Source organism: Salvelinus sp. IW2-2015, linkage group LG14 (assembly GCF_002910315.2).
Source record: "Salvelinus sp. IW2-2015 linkage group LG14, ASM291031v2, whole genome shotgun sequence".
NCBI classification, from domain to species: Eukaryota; Metazoa; Chordata; class Actinopteri; order Salmoniformes; family Salmonidae; genus Salvelinus; species Salvelinus sp. IW2-2015.
Window position 1 is genome coordinate 41137425 of NC_036854.1, and position 18105 is coordinate 41155529.

Below are 18105 nucleotides of genomic sequence, written 5' to 3' on the forward strand. Positions count from 1 at the left end.
TCATTATTTTACACTTGTGGTATAAGGTAGTTGTTATGAAATTGTTAGGTTCGATATTTGTTAGATATTACTGCATGGTCGGAACTAGAAGCACAAGCATTTCGCTACACTCACATTAACATCTGCTAACATGTGTATGTGACAAATAACATTTTATTTGATATATTTCTGTTAATTCCCATATATTCCCACGGAAAGTTTACACCTCTGAATATTCCCAAAATGTGCAACCCTAATCTGCATTGACTTTTTTTGCACTCACTCACTTTACCCCTACCCATATTTACATAACGTAGCTACCTCAATTACCTCGTACAGCTGCACGTTGACTCTGTATTGGTAATCCCTGTGTATTGGTAATCCCTGTATATAGCCAAGTTATGTTTACTCATTATTGCTATTCATTATTCACTGTGTATTTATTCTTCGTGTCACTATTTCAATGTTGTATTTGCTTTTGTATCTTTGAAGGGATACTTCCGAGATTTTAGCAATGCCCTTTTATCTACTTCCCCAGAGTGAGATGAACTCGTGGATACCATTTTTATGTCTCTGTGTCCAGTATGAAGGCAGTTAGAGGTAGTTTCGCGAGCCAATGCTAATTAGCATTAGCGCAATGACTGGATGTCTATGGGTACCTGCTAGATAAAGGGCCTCATTGCAAAAATCCCGAAGTATCCCTTTAACTCTGCATTGTTGTTAAAAGACCCGTGAGTAAGCATTTCACTGTTAGTCCTGTTGTTTACGAAGCATGTGACTAATTATTTATTTGACATCACTGAATTCCTGTGCCCGAAGCCTGGAACTCCAGATACTGAGTTAAAACACTGGGTAGGTAACAGGGTTAGGAGTTGAGGCTGTAGTGTGTTTTTTTACCCAACATCTGTGTTATGTGAATAACGGTTGGTTTCTCTGATTGTAGGTCACAGGCTGCGTCTCAAAATGCTACCCTATTCCCAAAAGCTGGGCACTAAATAGCGAATAGGATGCCATGTGGGCCGCAGAAGAGGTCTCAGTAACAATGCTGGTGTTAATGACTGGTGACTCATCTCATTAGTCATTTCCTATGCAGCTTCCCAGGGGCTTACTGACTGGACAAACTGTCTGAGACACCACCCTACTCATCACATCACAATGGTCTCTCAAATCAAAGTTTATTTGTCACGTGCGCCGAATACAACAGGTGTAGACCTTACAGTGAAATGCGTACTTACAGGCTCTAACCAATAGTGCGGAAAAAAGGTGTGTGTGTGTGTGTGTGTAGGTAAGTAAAGAAATAAAACAGTAAAAAGACATTTAAAAATAAGAGTAGCAAGGCTATATACAGACACCGGTTAGTCAGGCTTATTGAGGTAGTATGTACATGTAGGTATGGTTAAAGTGACTATGCATATATGATGAACAGAGAGTAGCAGTAGCGTAAAAAGAGGGGTTGGCGGGTGGAGGGAGACAATGCAGATAGCCCGGTTAGCCAATGTACGGGAGCACTCTCTCACATACGTGCTACTAACAGCATACCACCCTGCATACCACTGCTGCCTTGCTTCTGAAGCTAAACAGGGTTGGTCCTGGTCAGTCCCTGGATGGGAGACCAGATGCTGCTGGAAGTGGTGTTGGAGGGCCAGTAGGAGGCACTCTTTRCTCTGGTCTAAAAAGTCTCCCAATGCCCCAGAGCAGTGATTGGGGACACTGCCCTGTGTAGGGTGCCGTCTTTCGGATGGGACGTTAAACAGGTGTCCTGACTCTCTGAGGTCATTAAAGATCCCATGGCACTTATCGTAAGAATAGGGGTGTTAACCCCAGTGTCCTGGCTAAATTCCCAATCTGGCCCTCAAACCATCACGGTCACCTAATAATCCCCAGTTTACAATTGGCCCGACCGATATATCGGTTCACRGATGTTAACAGACGATATTAGCCTTTCATCTCTACATCGATACCTGACGATAAATCCACAATAACTAATATTTAATAAATAGGATGAGAAAAGGGAATCTCATGCTGATCTGAACACTTCTGTTCATTCTCATGATGTGTCATTATTGTCACAATGTATTAAATCAACATTTAAAGCATAGTTATTGGACAGTTGCTCTTTTGGATGGCAATTGATGAGAATTCAGTGTGGAAAAATGACACGTTTTCATTTCCCTATAGTAAACAGTATATCGGGTCCATATATCGYCATAGGTAATTTTTTTRCACCAAAAAATGTAACTCAAAAAACATATCGGTCGGGCTCTAAAATCTACATATCATCATTATAGGCTTACACGGAAACCCAACCGMCTGCGCCCGTGCGCCATCGTGCAGAAATGTATTTTGTCCCCCCCACACCAAACGCGATCACGTCATGCAGGTTAAAATATCAAAAACTCTGAACCAATGACATTAATTTGGAGACAGGTCAAAAAGCATTAAACATTTATGGCAATTTAGCTAGCTAGCTTGCACTTGCTAGCTAATTTGTCCCATTTAGCTTGCTTGCTGTTCAATATAAACATTGAATTGTTATTTTACCTGAAATGCACAAGGTCCTCTGCTCCGACAATTAATCCACACATAAAACAGTCAACCAAATCGTTTCTAGTCATCTCTCCTCCTTCTAGGCTTTTTCTTCTCTTGACTTTATTTTGCGATTGTCAACTTTCATAAATTAGGTGCATTACCGCCACTGACCTCGTTCGTCTTTCAGTCACCCACGTGGGTATAACCAATGAGGAGATGGCACGTGGGTACCTGCTTCTTTAAACCAATGAGGAGATGGGAGAGGCAGGACTTGCAGCGCGATCTGCGTCAGAAATATTTTAGCCCTTGGCAGCGCAGACGCTTGTTGGCGCGAGTGAGCAGTGTGGGTGCAATAATTGAATAATATAGATTTCTACATTTATTTTGCAATGCTCGCGTACGCGACGCGAGCAGTGTAGTCAGCCTCACCCCCAGACATTTGCATCAACACAATACTATGACGGCTATAAATGTCCTAACTATACAGGTTATACATTGATCTTTCCACAGAATACCTGTGCCAACTAAGATCTCCACTCACAGTTCTCCTCTTGCCCCTAAACAGCGTCTGCTCTCACATGATCCTTTTATTCTGTCCGTCTCGTTCTAGAGGCATAAATTGCATTAATGGAGGGAGGCTGCCTGTCTGGAAGGGAGCTCTGCTTGCTTAAAAACATTTAACAGCTGTAGAGCACACTCGCTGCATTAAACTCACACCAGATTAGGGCTGTAGCCTGGCCAGCTCCACAAACACACACAGGCTGGTGTGGGATAAACACAAACACAACAGTGATGCGCGGGTTGACTCACAACCCTCAGTTCTCGCGGTCATATCCGCAGGGKGGGCGGGTTTAAAGTCATGACATACTGTGTGGATGAAGGGCGGGTGGCGGGTTGAATAAAGAGCAAAGAATATCCTACCTTAAAGTTGCACTATGGAGAAATCGCTCAGCCATTTCCTGGTTGCTAAAATTTAATAGTTTGCTTAATTTCAGTTTATGAGAGAATAAGCTACTATAGTGTAGAGAATCATTGTACCATCTACACCACTGTGAAATGTATTTTRCATAAGCAAAAATATGGTTGATTCAGCTGTTTGAAGCTGGTGTACAAAACCSAAAGTAAAAAAACAAAAACTTAAGAACGGGAAGCATAAAAATAGCYCACATAGAACAGATCTACCGCTTTAGTCTTGCTTTCAAGTAGAATGATAGATACAGTATATAACTCACATTTCCATGTGAATTTGGTCAGGTCGCCCAAAAAGTGACATACTGACACTTTAAAAAATCCATAAATATATAATTATTGTGCAATTTATATCTATAGGCTACATTTCGGTTTTTATTTCATTATTTTAGGCTATCTGGCATTAGTGCATAAGCCTAAGCTTTGGGGCCTAACTATACACGCACTAAATAGCCTACACACCAATCACCAAATGCTTTTGGGAACGGGCAGAAAAAGTGAATGCRGATCCACCGAGGCAAAATGGACAACGTCAGAGTTTAATTCATGAAGAGAAACACTTCAAAAAGGAGAGTTGAAAATAAAGAGAAGGGAGGGCCATAAAAGTAATGTTGTGGTAAAAGAGTGGTAAAAGTGGTAAAAGAGGATGATAGAAGTGCTTGCTATGTTATGTGATGATTGTGAGGCTCGATACAAAATCGGCAATAACAAGAAGACTGTCACAAGAAGGGGACTTCAAATCAGGGGTGCAACTTCRACTGGGGACCCCCAAAAATTATTTTAGTCCCCCCGTTTTATCCTTGGAATGTGATACAAAATGAGGTAACGGAGTGCTTTAGGACCAAGTGGATGCCTCCGAGCGTCGGGGAGGCTGTTTGGAGTGTTTATCCGACTGGATAAAATAAAATAAAAATATAGTACCAGTCAAAAGTTTAGACACACTTACTCATTAAAGGGTTTTTCTTTATTTTTACAATGTTCTACATTGTAGAATAATAGTGAAGACATCAAAACTATGAAATAACACATATGGGATTAATGTAATAACCAAAAAAAGTGTTAAACAAATCAAAATATATTTTATATTTGAGATCTTCATAGTAGCCACCCTTTGCCTTGATGACAGCTTTGCACGCTCTTGGCATTCTCTCAACCAGCTTCATGAGGTAATCACCTGGAATGCATTTAAATTAACAGATGTGCCTTGTTAAAAGTTCATTTGTGGAATTTCTTTCCTTCTTAATGCATTTGAGCCAATCAGTTGTGTTGTGACAAGGTAAGGATGGTATACAGAAGATAGCCCTATTTGGTAAAAGACAAAGTCCATATTATGGCAAGAACAGCTCAAATAAGCAAAGAGAAATGACAGTCCATCATTACTTTAAGACATGAAGGTCAGTCAATCCAGAAAATTTCAAGAACTTTGAAGGTTTCTTCAAGTGCAGTAACAAAAACCATCAAGCGCTATGATGAAACTGGCTCTCATGAGGACCGCCACAGGAAAGGAAGACCCAGAGTTACCTCTGCTGTAGATGAGAAGTTCATTAGATTTAACTGCACCTCAGATTGCAGCCCAAATAAATGCTTCACAGAGTTCAAGTAACAGACACATCTCAACATCAACTGTTCAGAGGAGACTGCGGGAATCAGGTCTTCATGATTGAATTGCTGCAAAGAAACCACTACTAAAGGACACCAATGAGAAGAATAGACTTGCTTGGGCCAAGAAACATGATCAGTGGAAATCTGTCCTTTGGTCTGATGAGTCCAAATTTCAGATTTTTGGTTCCAACCACCGTGTCTTTGTGAGACGCAGAATAGGTGAATGGATGATCTCTGCATGTGTGGGTCCCACCYTGAAGCATGGAGGAGGAGGTGTGATGGTGTGGAGGTGCTTTGCTGGTGACAGTGTCWGTGATTTATTTAGAATTCAAGGCACACTTAACCAGCATGGCTACCACAGCATTCTGCAGCGATACACCATCAGATCTGGTTTGCYCTTAGTGGGACTATCATTTGTTTTTCAACAGAACAATGACTCAAAACACACCTCCAGGCTGTGTAAGGGCTATTTGACCAAGGAGAGTGATGGASTGCTACATCAGATGACCTGGCCTCCACAATCACCCGACCTCAACCTAATTGAGATGGTTTCGGATGAGTTGGAACGCAGAGTGAAGGAAAAGCAGCCAACAAGTGCTCAGCATATGTAGGAACTCCTTCAAGATTGTTGGAAAAGCATTCCTCATGAAGCTGGTTAAGAGAATGCCAAGAGTGTGCAAAACTGTCATCAAGGCAAAGGGTGGCTACTTTGAAGAAGTAGCCAATAACTATTTTTTGGTTACTACATGATTCCATATGTGTTATTGCATAGTTTTGATGTCTTCACTATTATTCTACAATGTGAAAAATAGTAAAAATAAAGAAAAATCCTTGAATGAGTAGGTGTGTCCAAAATTTTGACTGCTGCTGTATGTATGTATGTATGTATGTATGTATGTATGTATGTATGTATGTATGTATGTATGTATGTATGTATGTATGTAAATGTATGTATGTATGTATGTATGTATGTATGTCCCCCCACTTTTTAAATTAAACTGAAATCTGGACACTGACTGTAGGTCTATAACCTCTCACATAACCTTAATATTAACTTCTGCAAAATGGAGCATTTGTTGCAGTAYAATTATACACCAAATGTAAGCAACATTTTTACTCAGGAACAGGAGTGAAGAAATATGATGCATTCCTTTCACCATCTTGAGAGAACGCAAATGCACAGTTAGATAAGGGAAATGGAAGGGAAACCTAGTCAGTTGCACAACTGAATGCATTTAACCTAAATGTGTCTTCCACAGTTAACCCAACCTCTCCTTAAATCGACGTCCACGCCGCCTGGGGAGCTGTTGTTGTTGGGGGTTAACTGCCTTGCTCAAGAACAGAGCGGCAGATTTTTACACCTTGCCGGCTCAGGGATTCAAACCAGCGACGTTTTGGTTACTGTCCTAATGCTCTTAACCGCTAGGCTACCTGCCACATATACCATCTGTAGAGGTGCTATCATTATCAGCTTCATAAAAGCTAATAGTAGGCTATTTCAACTARATAAAATATGCATCCAAGCCAAACTGAATTCTATCGATCTATGACATTATTCTGTTGAGCAAGGGTTTATTTAGTCTTCTAGGGCAACATATAATGACAGAAGAGAAGCTGCATGTATCTAATTATAGACAAGTTGACTAACAAATAGCCTACAAAAATTTTGGAAATTATCAGCAGAAACATCTAAATCAGGCAACAAAAAATCTTGCACCCCCTGTCKAAAAAAATCCTTCTGCAATATCTGACTGTAGCCCACAGCTCATTTTCTATATTAGCATTTTAGGGTCAGGTGCAGGCCTCAGATTTTCATATACAGTTGGGCGGTTGCGGATTGGTTATTAGAAATTGCAGGCTGGTGCGGGTGAACAAACAGCTGACCCCCACACCACTAACACACACACACACACACGGATAGTGGACTCCATAAGCCCTTTGGTCCTCCCATAACACACCCATTGCATGGAACGGCCCTATGGAGGGGCCCAGAGTAGAGGACTAGACTCTCCCCAGTTCCGACCAACACACACACAAACCCAGGAAGGCAGTCCAGCCCAGRCCWGCCCAGCCCAGCCCCGGTCCCACAGGCACTGACAGACGTCACAGGATGCATTCTGAATGGCACCCTATTTCCTATATAGTGCAATATTGGGCCTTGGGAATAGGGTGCCATTTGGGGGTGGGGGATTCTCATAATGGATAACTGAATGAGTAAGTTAGGGGATTTTTGGTTTCGGAGCATTGCATAGCTGCATTGCAAGAACAGTTTTTGTTTTAGTTGTTTTTTCTATSTTTCATGTGCATTGCCCCATTTAAATGGTGTTTTCCATAATCATGACATTAACCATCAATTTCCTTTAGCCTAACATGTTATAGGCCTAACCTAATATAGGCTATTAAAATCKCATTCAATAACACTTAAACCTCGCATGAGTGTGGGAAGAACACATGACTTATGTCCTACCGTCCATATTCTCTCTGTCGCTGATGTGTTGTAGGTTGCAGCCAGTATCCTCTCTACTCAGCTCCGCTTCGGGGCGGTAGGGTTCTAGCCTCGAATGGGCATTTCTCCGGATCTTGGGGCTCGACGAAACGCAGCAGGAGGCGGTGTTCCCCATCGTTAGGTCCCTGTAGTAGGCTAGAAAGGCTAAAGTATATTTCCCGTCAGCGTCTTCCTAGGTCTCGAAACGGATGGATGAGAGATAGGGCGTAAACGCGGATTCTTTGTCAGCGCGCGGGTAGATAGAACTGCAGAAATATTCATTCGATTACACACCCTTGTCCGGTCCTGACTTGCGGCAGCTGTAACATAGAGCCATTTAAAACTAGAAGGAACAAATACATCAGAATGCTAGGCTACTCCCCCAGAGCCAAATCCCCCCGCGGACCCAGAAATCTGCTCTGCCCACGCAATCTCCAGGTTTACCGTCGGCTGTTGCCTTACAATTTGAACCAAATCTGCAATGTCGTTTTAATCATTTTAGAACTATTCGAATAAAACTCTGATCTCGTTCAAGATACAGCGCTACATTGTAACCGACGCATCATACAAGCAACACTTCGAGCAAGCAACACTTACAGCAAGCAACACTGTAGCCGTTTGATGGAAAAGGTTCCGGTTCAAGTGGGTGGTTACAAACTAGCTCYCTCAAATACATGAGAAAGGACCCTACCATACTGTAGCCTAAGTTTACTTTTCCCTCTCTTCAAGTAGTGCCCTCATTCTAGGTCTAGGAAATGGGGAAATAGTAGCCCTATCTAGGCTACACAGTAATAACTGTTCTTTTTATTATCATGTTTAAATGCGTAGATTAGATTTATTGTATCAAAGAATGTACACAAATTGTGACCCAATTGTAAAATCAATCAATACATGTCATAAAACATGTACAAACAAAAACATTGGCTCTGCTCATAATTGTGTGCCATTCAAAACATTCTACAATATTAAAAATTATATTTGAATCTCCCATCAATTGATTGAAGACCAGCCATCCGTTAATCTATTGTAGACCTATTGAATGTGGTTGAAAATGGCCTGTTGCCATTAACAGTAAATGCCTCTGTGAGATTATCTGGGATTAGTGAATGTTAATGTAAACAGAAAGGAATCCTGATGTATAATCCATTATAGTGAATGGCWCACTTTCATCTGGCAGAGGTTCAATGTTCTGACATGCCTCTATAGACTGAACTGTGTTCATGACAATGTATAGAAATGGGACATATGTGAAATACGAGCTATAATGTACTGTAGTAGAGTTACATTGATATCAGTAGGTCTATATATATTGTCTGCTGTAGTGCTTTAGTGCGTCCTACTGGTGCAGACATCTCATTACAAGTCAGAAACAAAATACAAATGTTGAAAAAGGCTAAATCAAGAGACTTATTTTGTGATGCTGTTGAACTGAGTGGGGAGCAGTGCGGGTCTACTGCAAGCTATTTTACATTCACCGTCACTAGGCTCAGTAAACACAAAACCAACTGATGCACAATTTGAAATCTGCATGGTTTGAAAATCTGGGCTCCCGAGTGGTGCAGCGGTCTAAGGCACTGCGTCTCAGTGCTAAAGGTGTCACTACAGACCCTGGTTCYATTCCAGGCTGTATCACAACTGGCCGTGATTGGGAGTCCCATAGGGCGGTGCACAATTGGCCCAGCGTRATCCGGGTTTGGCCGGGGTAGGCCGMCATTGTAAAAAATATTTTGTTCTTTATTGACTTGCCTAGTTAAATAAATAAAAATTGAAAGTGCAAAGTGACAGAGGATCTGTGAGAGAGACTTTGCTTACTCTGGGAGAAGTTTTAGGGGTAAAGGGTTGTAGGTCTTTATTGCATACCCTTACTTATAGGTCAGTGGTTATAGGCTAAAGAAAGCATTGCACTGTTATGAGGATGAAGAAGACGTTTGAATGGTTAAGTAGTACTTGTAAATGTATCCACACGGTGGAGAAAGGATCTCAAATCAAAATCATGTGATAAGTAACACAGTTTTGTCATTTAGCAGACACTCTAATCCAGAGTGATTTACAGGAGCAATTAAGGTTAAGTGCCTTGCTCAAGGGCACATCAACAGAGTTTTCAGCTAGAATGCTCAGGAATTCAAACCAGCAAACTTCCAGTTACTGATCCAACGCTCTTAATCACTAGGCTACCTGCCATCCACTGTCCACTAGGGAGAGCAAGCATCTTACATGGAAAATTACACATGAGCCTCAAAATAGTAGTCTATACTGCTTTTCTGCAATTCAACCACAGACACATTAAACTGTCAAACTGTTCAGCCTCAGATATTGGACACATTACTTTCAGAAATCCTCTCKTCATGTTCTACTGCACTGTCTTTTCTCTCTGAATGGTATTGAGTTCAGCTTGTTGTTTCATAATCAGGGGTTAAATAGGGACATAGCCACAGGAATTAGGGGTGCTGAGGGTGCTGCAGCACCCCSTGAAAAATCTGAATAAAAAAGAAACAATCCTAAACAAAATGATTTTTCTTTCTCTCACAAAAGTAGTGCACTGGGCCTTTACTAGTCCTGTATCAGCAGACTGAATGTATTCAACTGAAATGTGTCTTCCACATTTAACCTAACCCCTCTGAATCAGAGAGGTGCAGGGAGCTGCCTTAATCGACATCCACGTCTTCGGCACCCAGGGAACAGTGGGTTAACTGCCTTGCTCAGGGGCAGAACGACAGAGCCGTCTGTAGTACAGCCAAAAAATAAAAACTCGGTCCTCCGTCCCCCCTGTCCCGTCACGTACCGTTTGGCTAGGGTTAGGGTGGAACTGAGATGTGGATATGAAGCTAGGGTTAGGTTTAGTAGTTATAGGTTGTGGTTGAAGCCAGGATTTGGGTTGAACCGGGATGTGGACATGAAGCTAGGGTTAGGGGATTGGGCTGACTCTTCCTTTGCAGCTGGTTCAATAGCAGTATGTTTGTGGGTTATATGCACATCCCAAACGTAACTACCAGTGCCGGCCAAAAATACTGACAATTTGAAAGAAAAGCCCCCAAATGGTGCTGTATATGTTGGTGCATGAATACAGTYAAGCAAGAATTGGAACAGCATTAGCCACATGCAGGCTTTTCTCAACAGATAGCCATTGCAGCAACCCTACCTCCATTCTATCAAATCTGATTTATAGTGAAATTGCTTAGAAACTCAAATATATCTATAGGGCTCAAACACAACTTTTTTGTTTATAGAAGGTACTGGTGCTCACAACTTTAAAGTTAGGTGCACCAAACAGTATAGGAGCACCAGAAAAATCKTACCTTTGAAGCACATACCTGGACTAGCCTATCCAGCCCCTTTCCTGTCTCCCGGTGCCATTTTACATCATAGGCCACCTGGGCAAGTTACAGGTTGTTAGCCAGCTAGGTAAAATGACTGGACAAGTTTGTTTGTTAAACAAATAGTTAGCGGCCCGTGAATAAGCTAATTTAAAATGGCCAGTGACATGGTTTATAAAATTATAACATTTGACCTGTGATTCTGAGATAGAAATAAAAAAATGTAGCTCCACTAATATCATAATTTTTTAACAGTTTTGGATGGAGGCGAGCAGTTTTCATTAATCATGGTTCACAGAACAGAAAACTGAAGGAGGCTTTTATATATTTAWAAAATGGTTGCCAATGGGTTCAGGGACCAATAACAATGGGAATACAACACAAAACATAATGTGATTGTTAGAAATCTAACCAAAAGGAGGCGATTTTGAAACGTATATAAACCTCCTTAAACCTTAAAATCCGTAAACCCTCAAGAAGGTGGAGTTGAATTTCCTTTTCACACTCACAATCAGAGGTAAAATGAATGATACAACGTATCGACTTTGCTCGTCGCCCAAAGATGATAAAAATGTAACAGCCAGAGCTCACCGTACAAAAAKCCCCCAAATGTAACAACTTCGCTTTCACCCAGTGGCACAAATATAATTTTGCCATTACATAAACATTTTCTAGGTGCACTGGTGCCTAGAGATTATCTCAAATTCCTAGAACCTTCAACAACGTTTGTGATAAGTGCGTCGAGGCATGTATGCTTGTACAGTAAGCTAAATTGTTATCGACAGGAGCAAAAAGGGAGAAAAAAGACTCCCTGCATCAATACCGTGGCAGCCTTGAGGACTGTACAATCATAGTGTCTTATTCAAAGTACAGCACAGCATGTTCTGTAAAGAAAACCAAGCCAAGACTGACAATCAACAGAACAAGGTGATAAATCTCCCACCCAAGTCAACAGAGTGGTACACATACAGTACACAGCTTGGCCCTTGGATAAGCGATTAAGTTGGCAAATGTTAAATAACCCGATTGATGGTGATGTGTCTGTGCCAGGCATTATAACAAGTAGTCCATGTTAGTTATCCAATAGCCTCTTATATGATACTGCGATTAAATTGAAAACTAACTTTTCAGGTACACAGTGCCTTCAGAAAGTATTCAGACCCCTTGACTTTTTCCACATTTTATTACATTACAGCCTTATCCTAAAATTGATTGTAAAAAATGTTTCTCTCATCAATCTACACACAATACCCCATAATGAGAAAGCAAAAACTGTTTAAAAAAATACATAAATCAACTGAAATATCACATTTACATAAGTATTCAGACCCCTTAATCAGTAGTTTGTTGAAGCACCTTTGGCAGCGACTTCGAGTCTTCTTGGGTTTGACGCTACAAGCTTGGCACACCTGTATTTGGGGAGTTTCTCCCATTCTTCTCTGCAGATCCTCTCAAGCTCTGTCAGGTTGGATGGGGCGCGTTACTGCACAGCTATTTTCAGGTCTCTCCAGAGATTTTCCACCGGGCTCTGGCTGGGCCACTCAAGGACATTCAGAGACTTATCCTGAAGCACTGTCAACTGTGGGACCTTTTATAGACAGTTGTGTGCCATTCCAAATCATGTCCAATCAATTGCATTTACCACAGGTGGATTCCAATCAAGTTGTAGAAAAATTCAAGGATGATCAATGGAAACAGGATGCACCTGAGCTCAATTTCGAGTCTCATAGCAAAGGGTCTGAATACTTATGCAAATAAGGTGTTTCTGTTTTTTATTCATTTACAAAAATTTCTAAAAACCCGTTTTCGCTATGTCATTATGGGCTATTGTGTGTAGAATGCTGAGGACATTGTATTTAATACATTTTAGAGGCTTTAACGTAACAACATTTGGAAAAAGTCTAGGGGTCTGAATTCTTTCTGAATGCACTGTATATGTATCAAATGTAATTAAACAAATGTATATTCACAGCTGGAGATTTGGTACAGGCAGGCATATTATGATGCATCTTTTGTAAGTAAGCAAATGTTTTCATTCATTGTAAAGTAGCTGGGACAGGGACCCCATTATTGCATTAAAATCATGTGTTACTGCAAATAACATTAAAATGGTTACTTTGAGCAATATGAAAACTATTTCAACGTCAGTTAAGTAAAATACAGAGAAATCACACCAAAAATGTGATTTTTAATGCTGTGTAAAACAMTTTATTTGATAATCAAATTGATATCAAAGCATTATAAGGAGTTTTTCACTTACAAAACAATATACTTGAATTTGAACAATAGTGCAGATTAGAGAAATACATTCAAGAAGGGTCATGGGTTAACTTAGCTGAATTGTTTTAGACAAACTTTTAACAACATTACAAACACATGAACTATGAACAAAATCTCGGCAGGTTTGTGCTTTGTGACATCAGGGTATATATTKATTTACATTCAACCAATAAAACGTCTCTTTACGAAGATTAAATACAGAAATGTAAAACAAAAAAGCACTGTGCATGAAGCATTTAAGATTTCTAACAATAAAAAACAACTAAATAAATATTCATGAAATAGTACAATAAACTTTTTATTTTGTATTTTTTATCCCTCTTATAGAACAGTAATATATGCTGGTTAGTTTCTTTGTAAAATGTCATTTAAGAGAGAGCTCTCTATACAAGCCCTAGTCTCTACAAAATAATGCCTATACATTGCTATATGTGCAGGCCTGAGACTCCACTTGTCATTCAAGATAAACCTCTGGGAGCATTTTGTCTGATACATTTTCAAATAACAGATCTTCGATGAGAATGTTTAAAACAATTTAAAAGCAAATGCCACAACCATAGGCATTGTGTTTTGATATTGCATATTTTATTGAAAATAAACACATTACTGTGGAATGTTATATACAGTAGCTGGTTATGATAGGCATAAARAACATGTCTCTACAGGGCGTGTATGTACAGTATGCTGTACTGTTACTGACTCGACTTAATCCCATACATTTCCTTAAAGTAGTTTAGCTCATCCATGAGCTTCTTGTTCTGGGCCTCCAGCATGGTGAGGCGAGTCTCCAGACAGCGAATATACTCTCTCTTCCTCCGCCGGCACTCTTTGGCTGCCTGCCTGCAACAAGGAAAAGCAACAGGGGCACCTCATAATACTCACTGTACTCGCGCCACAACMGGCCAGATACTGTAAATGTGGTATGACGACAGTACGGAATATGTCTTCTAAACAAGTGGATCGGTAAAATAGGTGTTTTTTTCTTTATATTTTGGTGTGTGAGAGCAGATGCTGGACATCGAGTCAAAGCGGATTCTCCAAGATACCCTTACAGTTATCTGTAAACTGTTACTGCGGAGCACACCATCAAGCCATTAGCAGTCTGTGGTCATTCAACTTTGTGGCAATAGATGTCTTTAAGCGCTTTTAGTTCCTCAATGAGAGTCCTGTTTTGATTTTCGAGCACAGCCACCCGATTCTCAAGACATTTTACATATTCCTTCTTCTTTCGGCGACACTCGCGGGCAGCCTCCCTGGAAGCAACAACACACAGCCTCCGTGAAAAGACTGGTAGCTACAGACAAAGATACCAAGGCCATACGTCCATAACAAGAAAGGCTTACATCCAGTATTTTAACAATCACTCGCAGTAAGTTTCAGTCAAGACTGATAATGGTAACGAACTTAAGCAATAGCACCACCACAGAGTGACTGCATTTTACAAAAATCAACATGCAGGAGACTACAATTGCCTGTGTAAAATCGTGACATAATACTACATGCAATAGCAGAGTGTAAATGTCAACAGAAAAGATAGTCTTTAGTGACAAACATTCAGYTGAAAGCACGACAAAGCAAAAAAATGCACAACTGTGTGTGTGTTCTGAGGCAAATGGTGTCACTCAAAAAAGGCAGGCCAAGAATGCAGTATACAGCACATGCATGTTAATTAGTAGCATTTATGAATGGAAAAATCATGTTATTAGCATTTTTATGATTATCTGTTCCATCATGATTAGACAACATTCTCATGCAGGACCCGCATCGATTATAAGGCTGTTTAGTACACGCATGAAAAAATACTATAGTGTATACCATGGTAAGAATACTATAGTATTCACTGTAGTGTTTTTGCAGACTTCACTGTAATATTCACTGTAGTGTTTTTGGACTGTAGTATACTATAGTATTTATTGTAGTGTTTTTGTGGACTGTAGTATTTAATGTATTTTTGGGGGACTGTAGTATAGTGTAGTATTTACTGTAGTGTTTTTGCGGACTCTAGCATACTGTAGAATTTACTTTAGTGTTTTTGTTTTATTATCTTTTGCAAAAAAGTGGGGAACTTTCTCCTTCTACTGGATCTACTGGAGAAATACTAAAAGGGTAAATGCTCCATAACCTGTAGGTATGTAACCATAGGGAACACAACACATGGTCTATACTTGGCACGGGTGGCACAAATTAGAATATGGAGGAGGGGAATTGGCAGTGTACATGCAAATTAAATACTGTAGTTTAAAAAAGGTCTTGTTTTTGTGGACTGTAYTGTTTTTGCTGACATTTCTGTATTATTTACTAGTSTTTTTTTGGTGGATAATACCATATTATTTACTATAGTATTCTACAGTATACTACAAAAATCTATACTAAGTACTACACATGATCGAGGGATACTAGTGTGTGGTATAGTATTCTACAGTATACTACATAATTCTATAGTAAGTACTGTAGTATTCTATAGTAAACTGTAGTATTTTTTCTTATGTGGGTGTAGTCTACCTGTTCTTCATGAGGCGGAGTTGTCTCTTGCGTGTGGTCTCGTCAGCCACGTGTGGGGGGCTGTGCAGAGAGCCTGGTGAGCCAGCCATCACAACGCCCTGGGGCAGGCTGGAGGTGGGAGTGCAGATCTGGTAGCCTGACATGTCACCAGTGGAAGCTGACAGAAACACAGAAATGGGGAACACTTCTTAGAGCACTACCATTTGTATTAGCTGCTAACTTGCTGAACAGAAGGCATCCYCCGCCTTAAAAGTACAGGAAGGTAAGTTGTCTAATTAATTCACAGTGACTCAAAAGGTATGGAAGAATACGTCGGTGGATTACGCAATAAGGTTCTGATGTCATCCGATTACTATGGGTGTGAGTGGTGACGTGAGAGGATATGATCGCTACACAGACAGGCTCTAAAGAGAGCTGAACAAAATAAAATGCCTAGGAATTTGACCATTTGAATTTCAATTCAACATGTTAGTTTCAATTTGTGCATAATTCAATCCAAAAATCAGTCAGAGAACAAAGAACATTGTTTTGTAGAAGCAAACCATTTGATGAAGCACTGAGAGAGAGTGTTATTGCCATCTCTATGTACAGTAGCCTACTTCTCCTTAAATAAACCTCCTCTGTGCTATGGGAGCTGCCTGCATATCATTGCATATGGTGATTCATTTGGTAACGTCTTGCTCTCGCAAAAGGAACTGCCTGTAATCACAGCATGACTGGGACTGACGTCAATGTCCATCTTATTTGCCGATTAGCATTTACATTTCCCTGCTGGGGTCCTGTTCCAGGAAAACAAGTGACGTCAGCCACTGTGTGTGTGTGTGTGTGTACGCGCTTTGAGTGGGCAGAGCATCGAAGCATTTCACAGAGAGGGAGAGAAGAGAGGGGGGGGAGGTGGACAGACAGAGCGCACAGGGAAACACTGAAAATATTCCAATCGTATTCAGCGTGTTGCAATCTGCTTTTTATTTCACAAGACTGATTTTTCTCAGGCTGTTTTGCAGTTTTATAAAAGTCAAACCAAGACATTCAAGGATKCTCATGTTAAATGACATGTAATTCTAATGTATTTGCTTTGAGAAGAAAATAAATCCTAAGCAATACAACAACTGTGTCATATCTTAAAAACCTCAGCTCTCAGGATATCAACACATTTTCAATACCTTTATTACTTCATGGTGAGTTCAATACCTTTATAGTACATGTTCTTTCTATTTTATTAGCTAATGTCTGTAGACAACTGTGATATTATCATACAATAACAATCTTCTACAGTTAAGAGTCAAAATTAATCATTAATCCAAAAAGCAGAGGCTACGCAGGCTGTACAGTATTAGTGTAGCACAAAGGCAGAAGAGTTCCTCTACAGTTACCATTTTCTCTTTAACTTTCTCATGAAGTAAAAGATTAAAGTTAACATACCTGACTCAGTCTCATCCCCAGCAACAGCCATATCTGTTCTTAAGAGGTCCAAAAGAAACCCTTTATCTCAGCTCTCTAACAGAAATGTTTCCAAAACCACCAGCTATGTGTGCAATCACAATTAAGGGCATTGACATCACTATGACATCATTTGCCTCCTGATGTCAATGATGACATGCATTGCTCTATGAGTCCTCCCCCTACACTGTATTGCTTTTGTGTTTTTTTGGTCCAACAAAAGGTTTGAGTTGCTACTCAAATGTGTTCATATTACCAACCCCAAAAAGTTAAGATTATTTGTATGGCTTTTTAAAACATTGGATTGGGTATTGGATGTGAATTAMATAATACACTAACATAAACAACTGACAAAAACACATGACATCACTCTACTTAATACTACTTAAATACTTAAACTGCTGTAAACATAATTTCTGTACAATGTGATTTCTATGTAATGCTCAAATTATGACATTCCAGTTGAGTGACTTTTCTCACTTAAATTGAAGTGTCCAAGCTTTAATAATAATAATCATTTAATACATTTTTAAAGCGCTTTTCATTATACAGAATAATCTCTAAGTGCATAAAATCTATATTTTTTTACCAAATAGAAAAAGAAATGGACACAACGAGACAGGGCAACTGACACAAAGAACCCAGCTGACACTATAAGAGACAAGGACACCAAGGAGCGCAGCTATCAACAGAACGCCTTCCTAAAGAGAAAGGTCTTTAGGCCCGTTTTAAAGGAGCCCAGAGTCTGTTGTGCTTTCAGGTGGTCCAGGAGTGCATTCCAGAGGTTTGGGGCGGTCGTGCTCAATGCCCGATCCCCCAAGGAGCGGAACTTGGTCCTGGGGGGTGTCGAAGAGCAGAATATTGCTTGACCTGAGGGTGCGGGTGGGGTTATGGAGGGAGAGCAGTTCTTTGAGATAAGGAGGGTGCACTGCCATGAATACACTGGAAAGACTGCAAGAGGGTTTTGAATTCAATCTGGAATGAGACAGGGAGCCAGTGCAGAGA

General features: G+C 40.3%; 2 protein-coding genes across 4 annotated transcripts in view; both read right to left on the reverse strand.

The window, feature by feature from the left end:
- The window catches only part of ccny (cyclin Y), an 85750-nt gene extending 77551 nt beyond the window's left edge, over positions 1–8199 (reverse strand). For both annotated transcript variants that reach the window (XM_024000268.3, XM_024000267.3), the window contains exon 1: positions 7547–8199. In XM_024000268.3, the coding sequence (XP_023856036.1) occupies positions 7547–7700 (154 nt within the window). In that variant the 5' untranslated portion in view covers positions 7701–8199. The remainder of the gene's footprint in view (positions 1–7546) is intronic.
- Positions 8200–13077: 4878 nt separating this feature from the next.
- LOC111973080 (cAMP-responsive element modulator) lies at positions 13078–17419 on the reverse strand. Of its 2 annotated transcripts, none has more exons than XM_024000270.2 (3): positions 17083–17419; positions 15661–15817; positions 13078–14411 (listed from the first exon to the last, which is right to left on the reverse strand). In XM_024000270.2, the coding sequence occupies exons 1-3, from the start codon at positions 17111–17113 to the stop codon at positions 14267–14269; spliced, it is 333 nt and encodes a 110-aa protein (XP_023856038.1). In that variant the 5' UTR covers positions 17114–17419; the 3' UTR covers positions 13078–14266. The 2 variants fall into 2 exon arrangements, with proteins under 2 accessions (XP_023856038.1, XP_023856037.1); XM_024000269.2 differs by having other exon boundaries at positions 13078–13998; positions 17083–17413.
- Between the last annotated feature and the right edge of the window lie 686 nt (positions 17420–18105).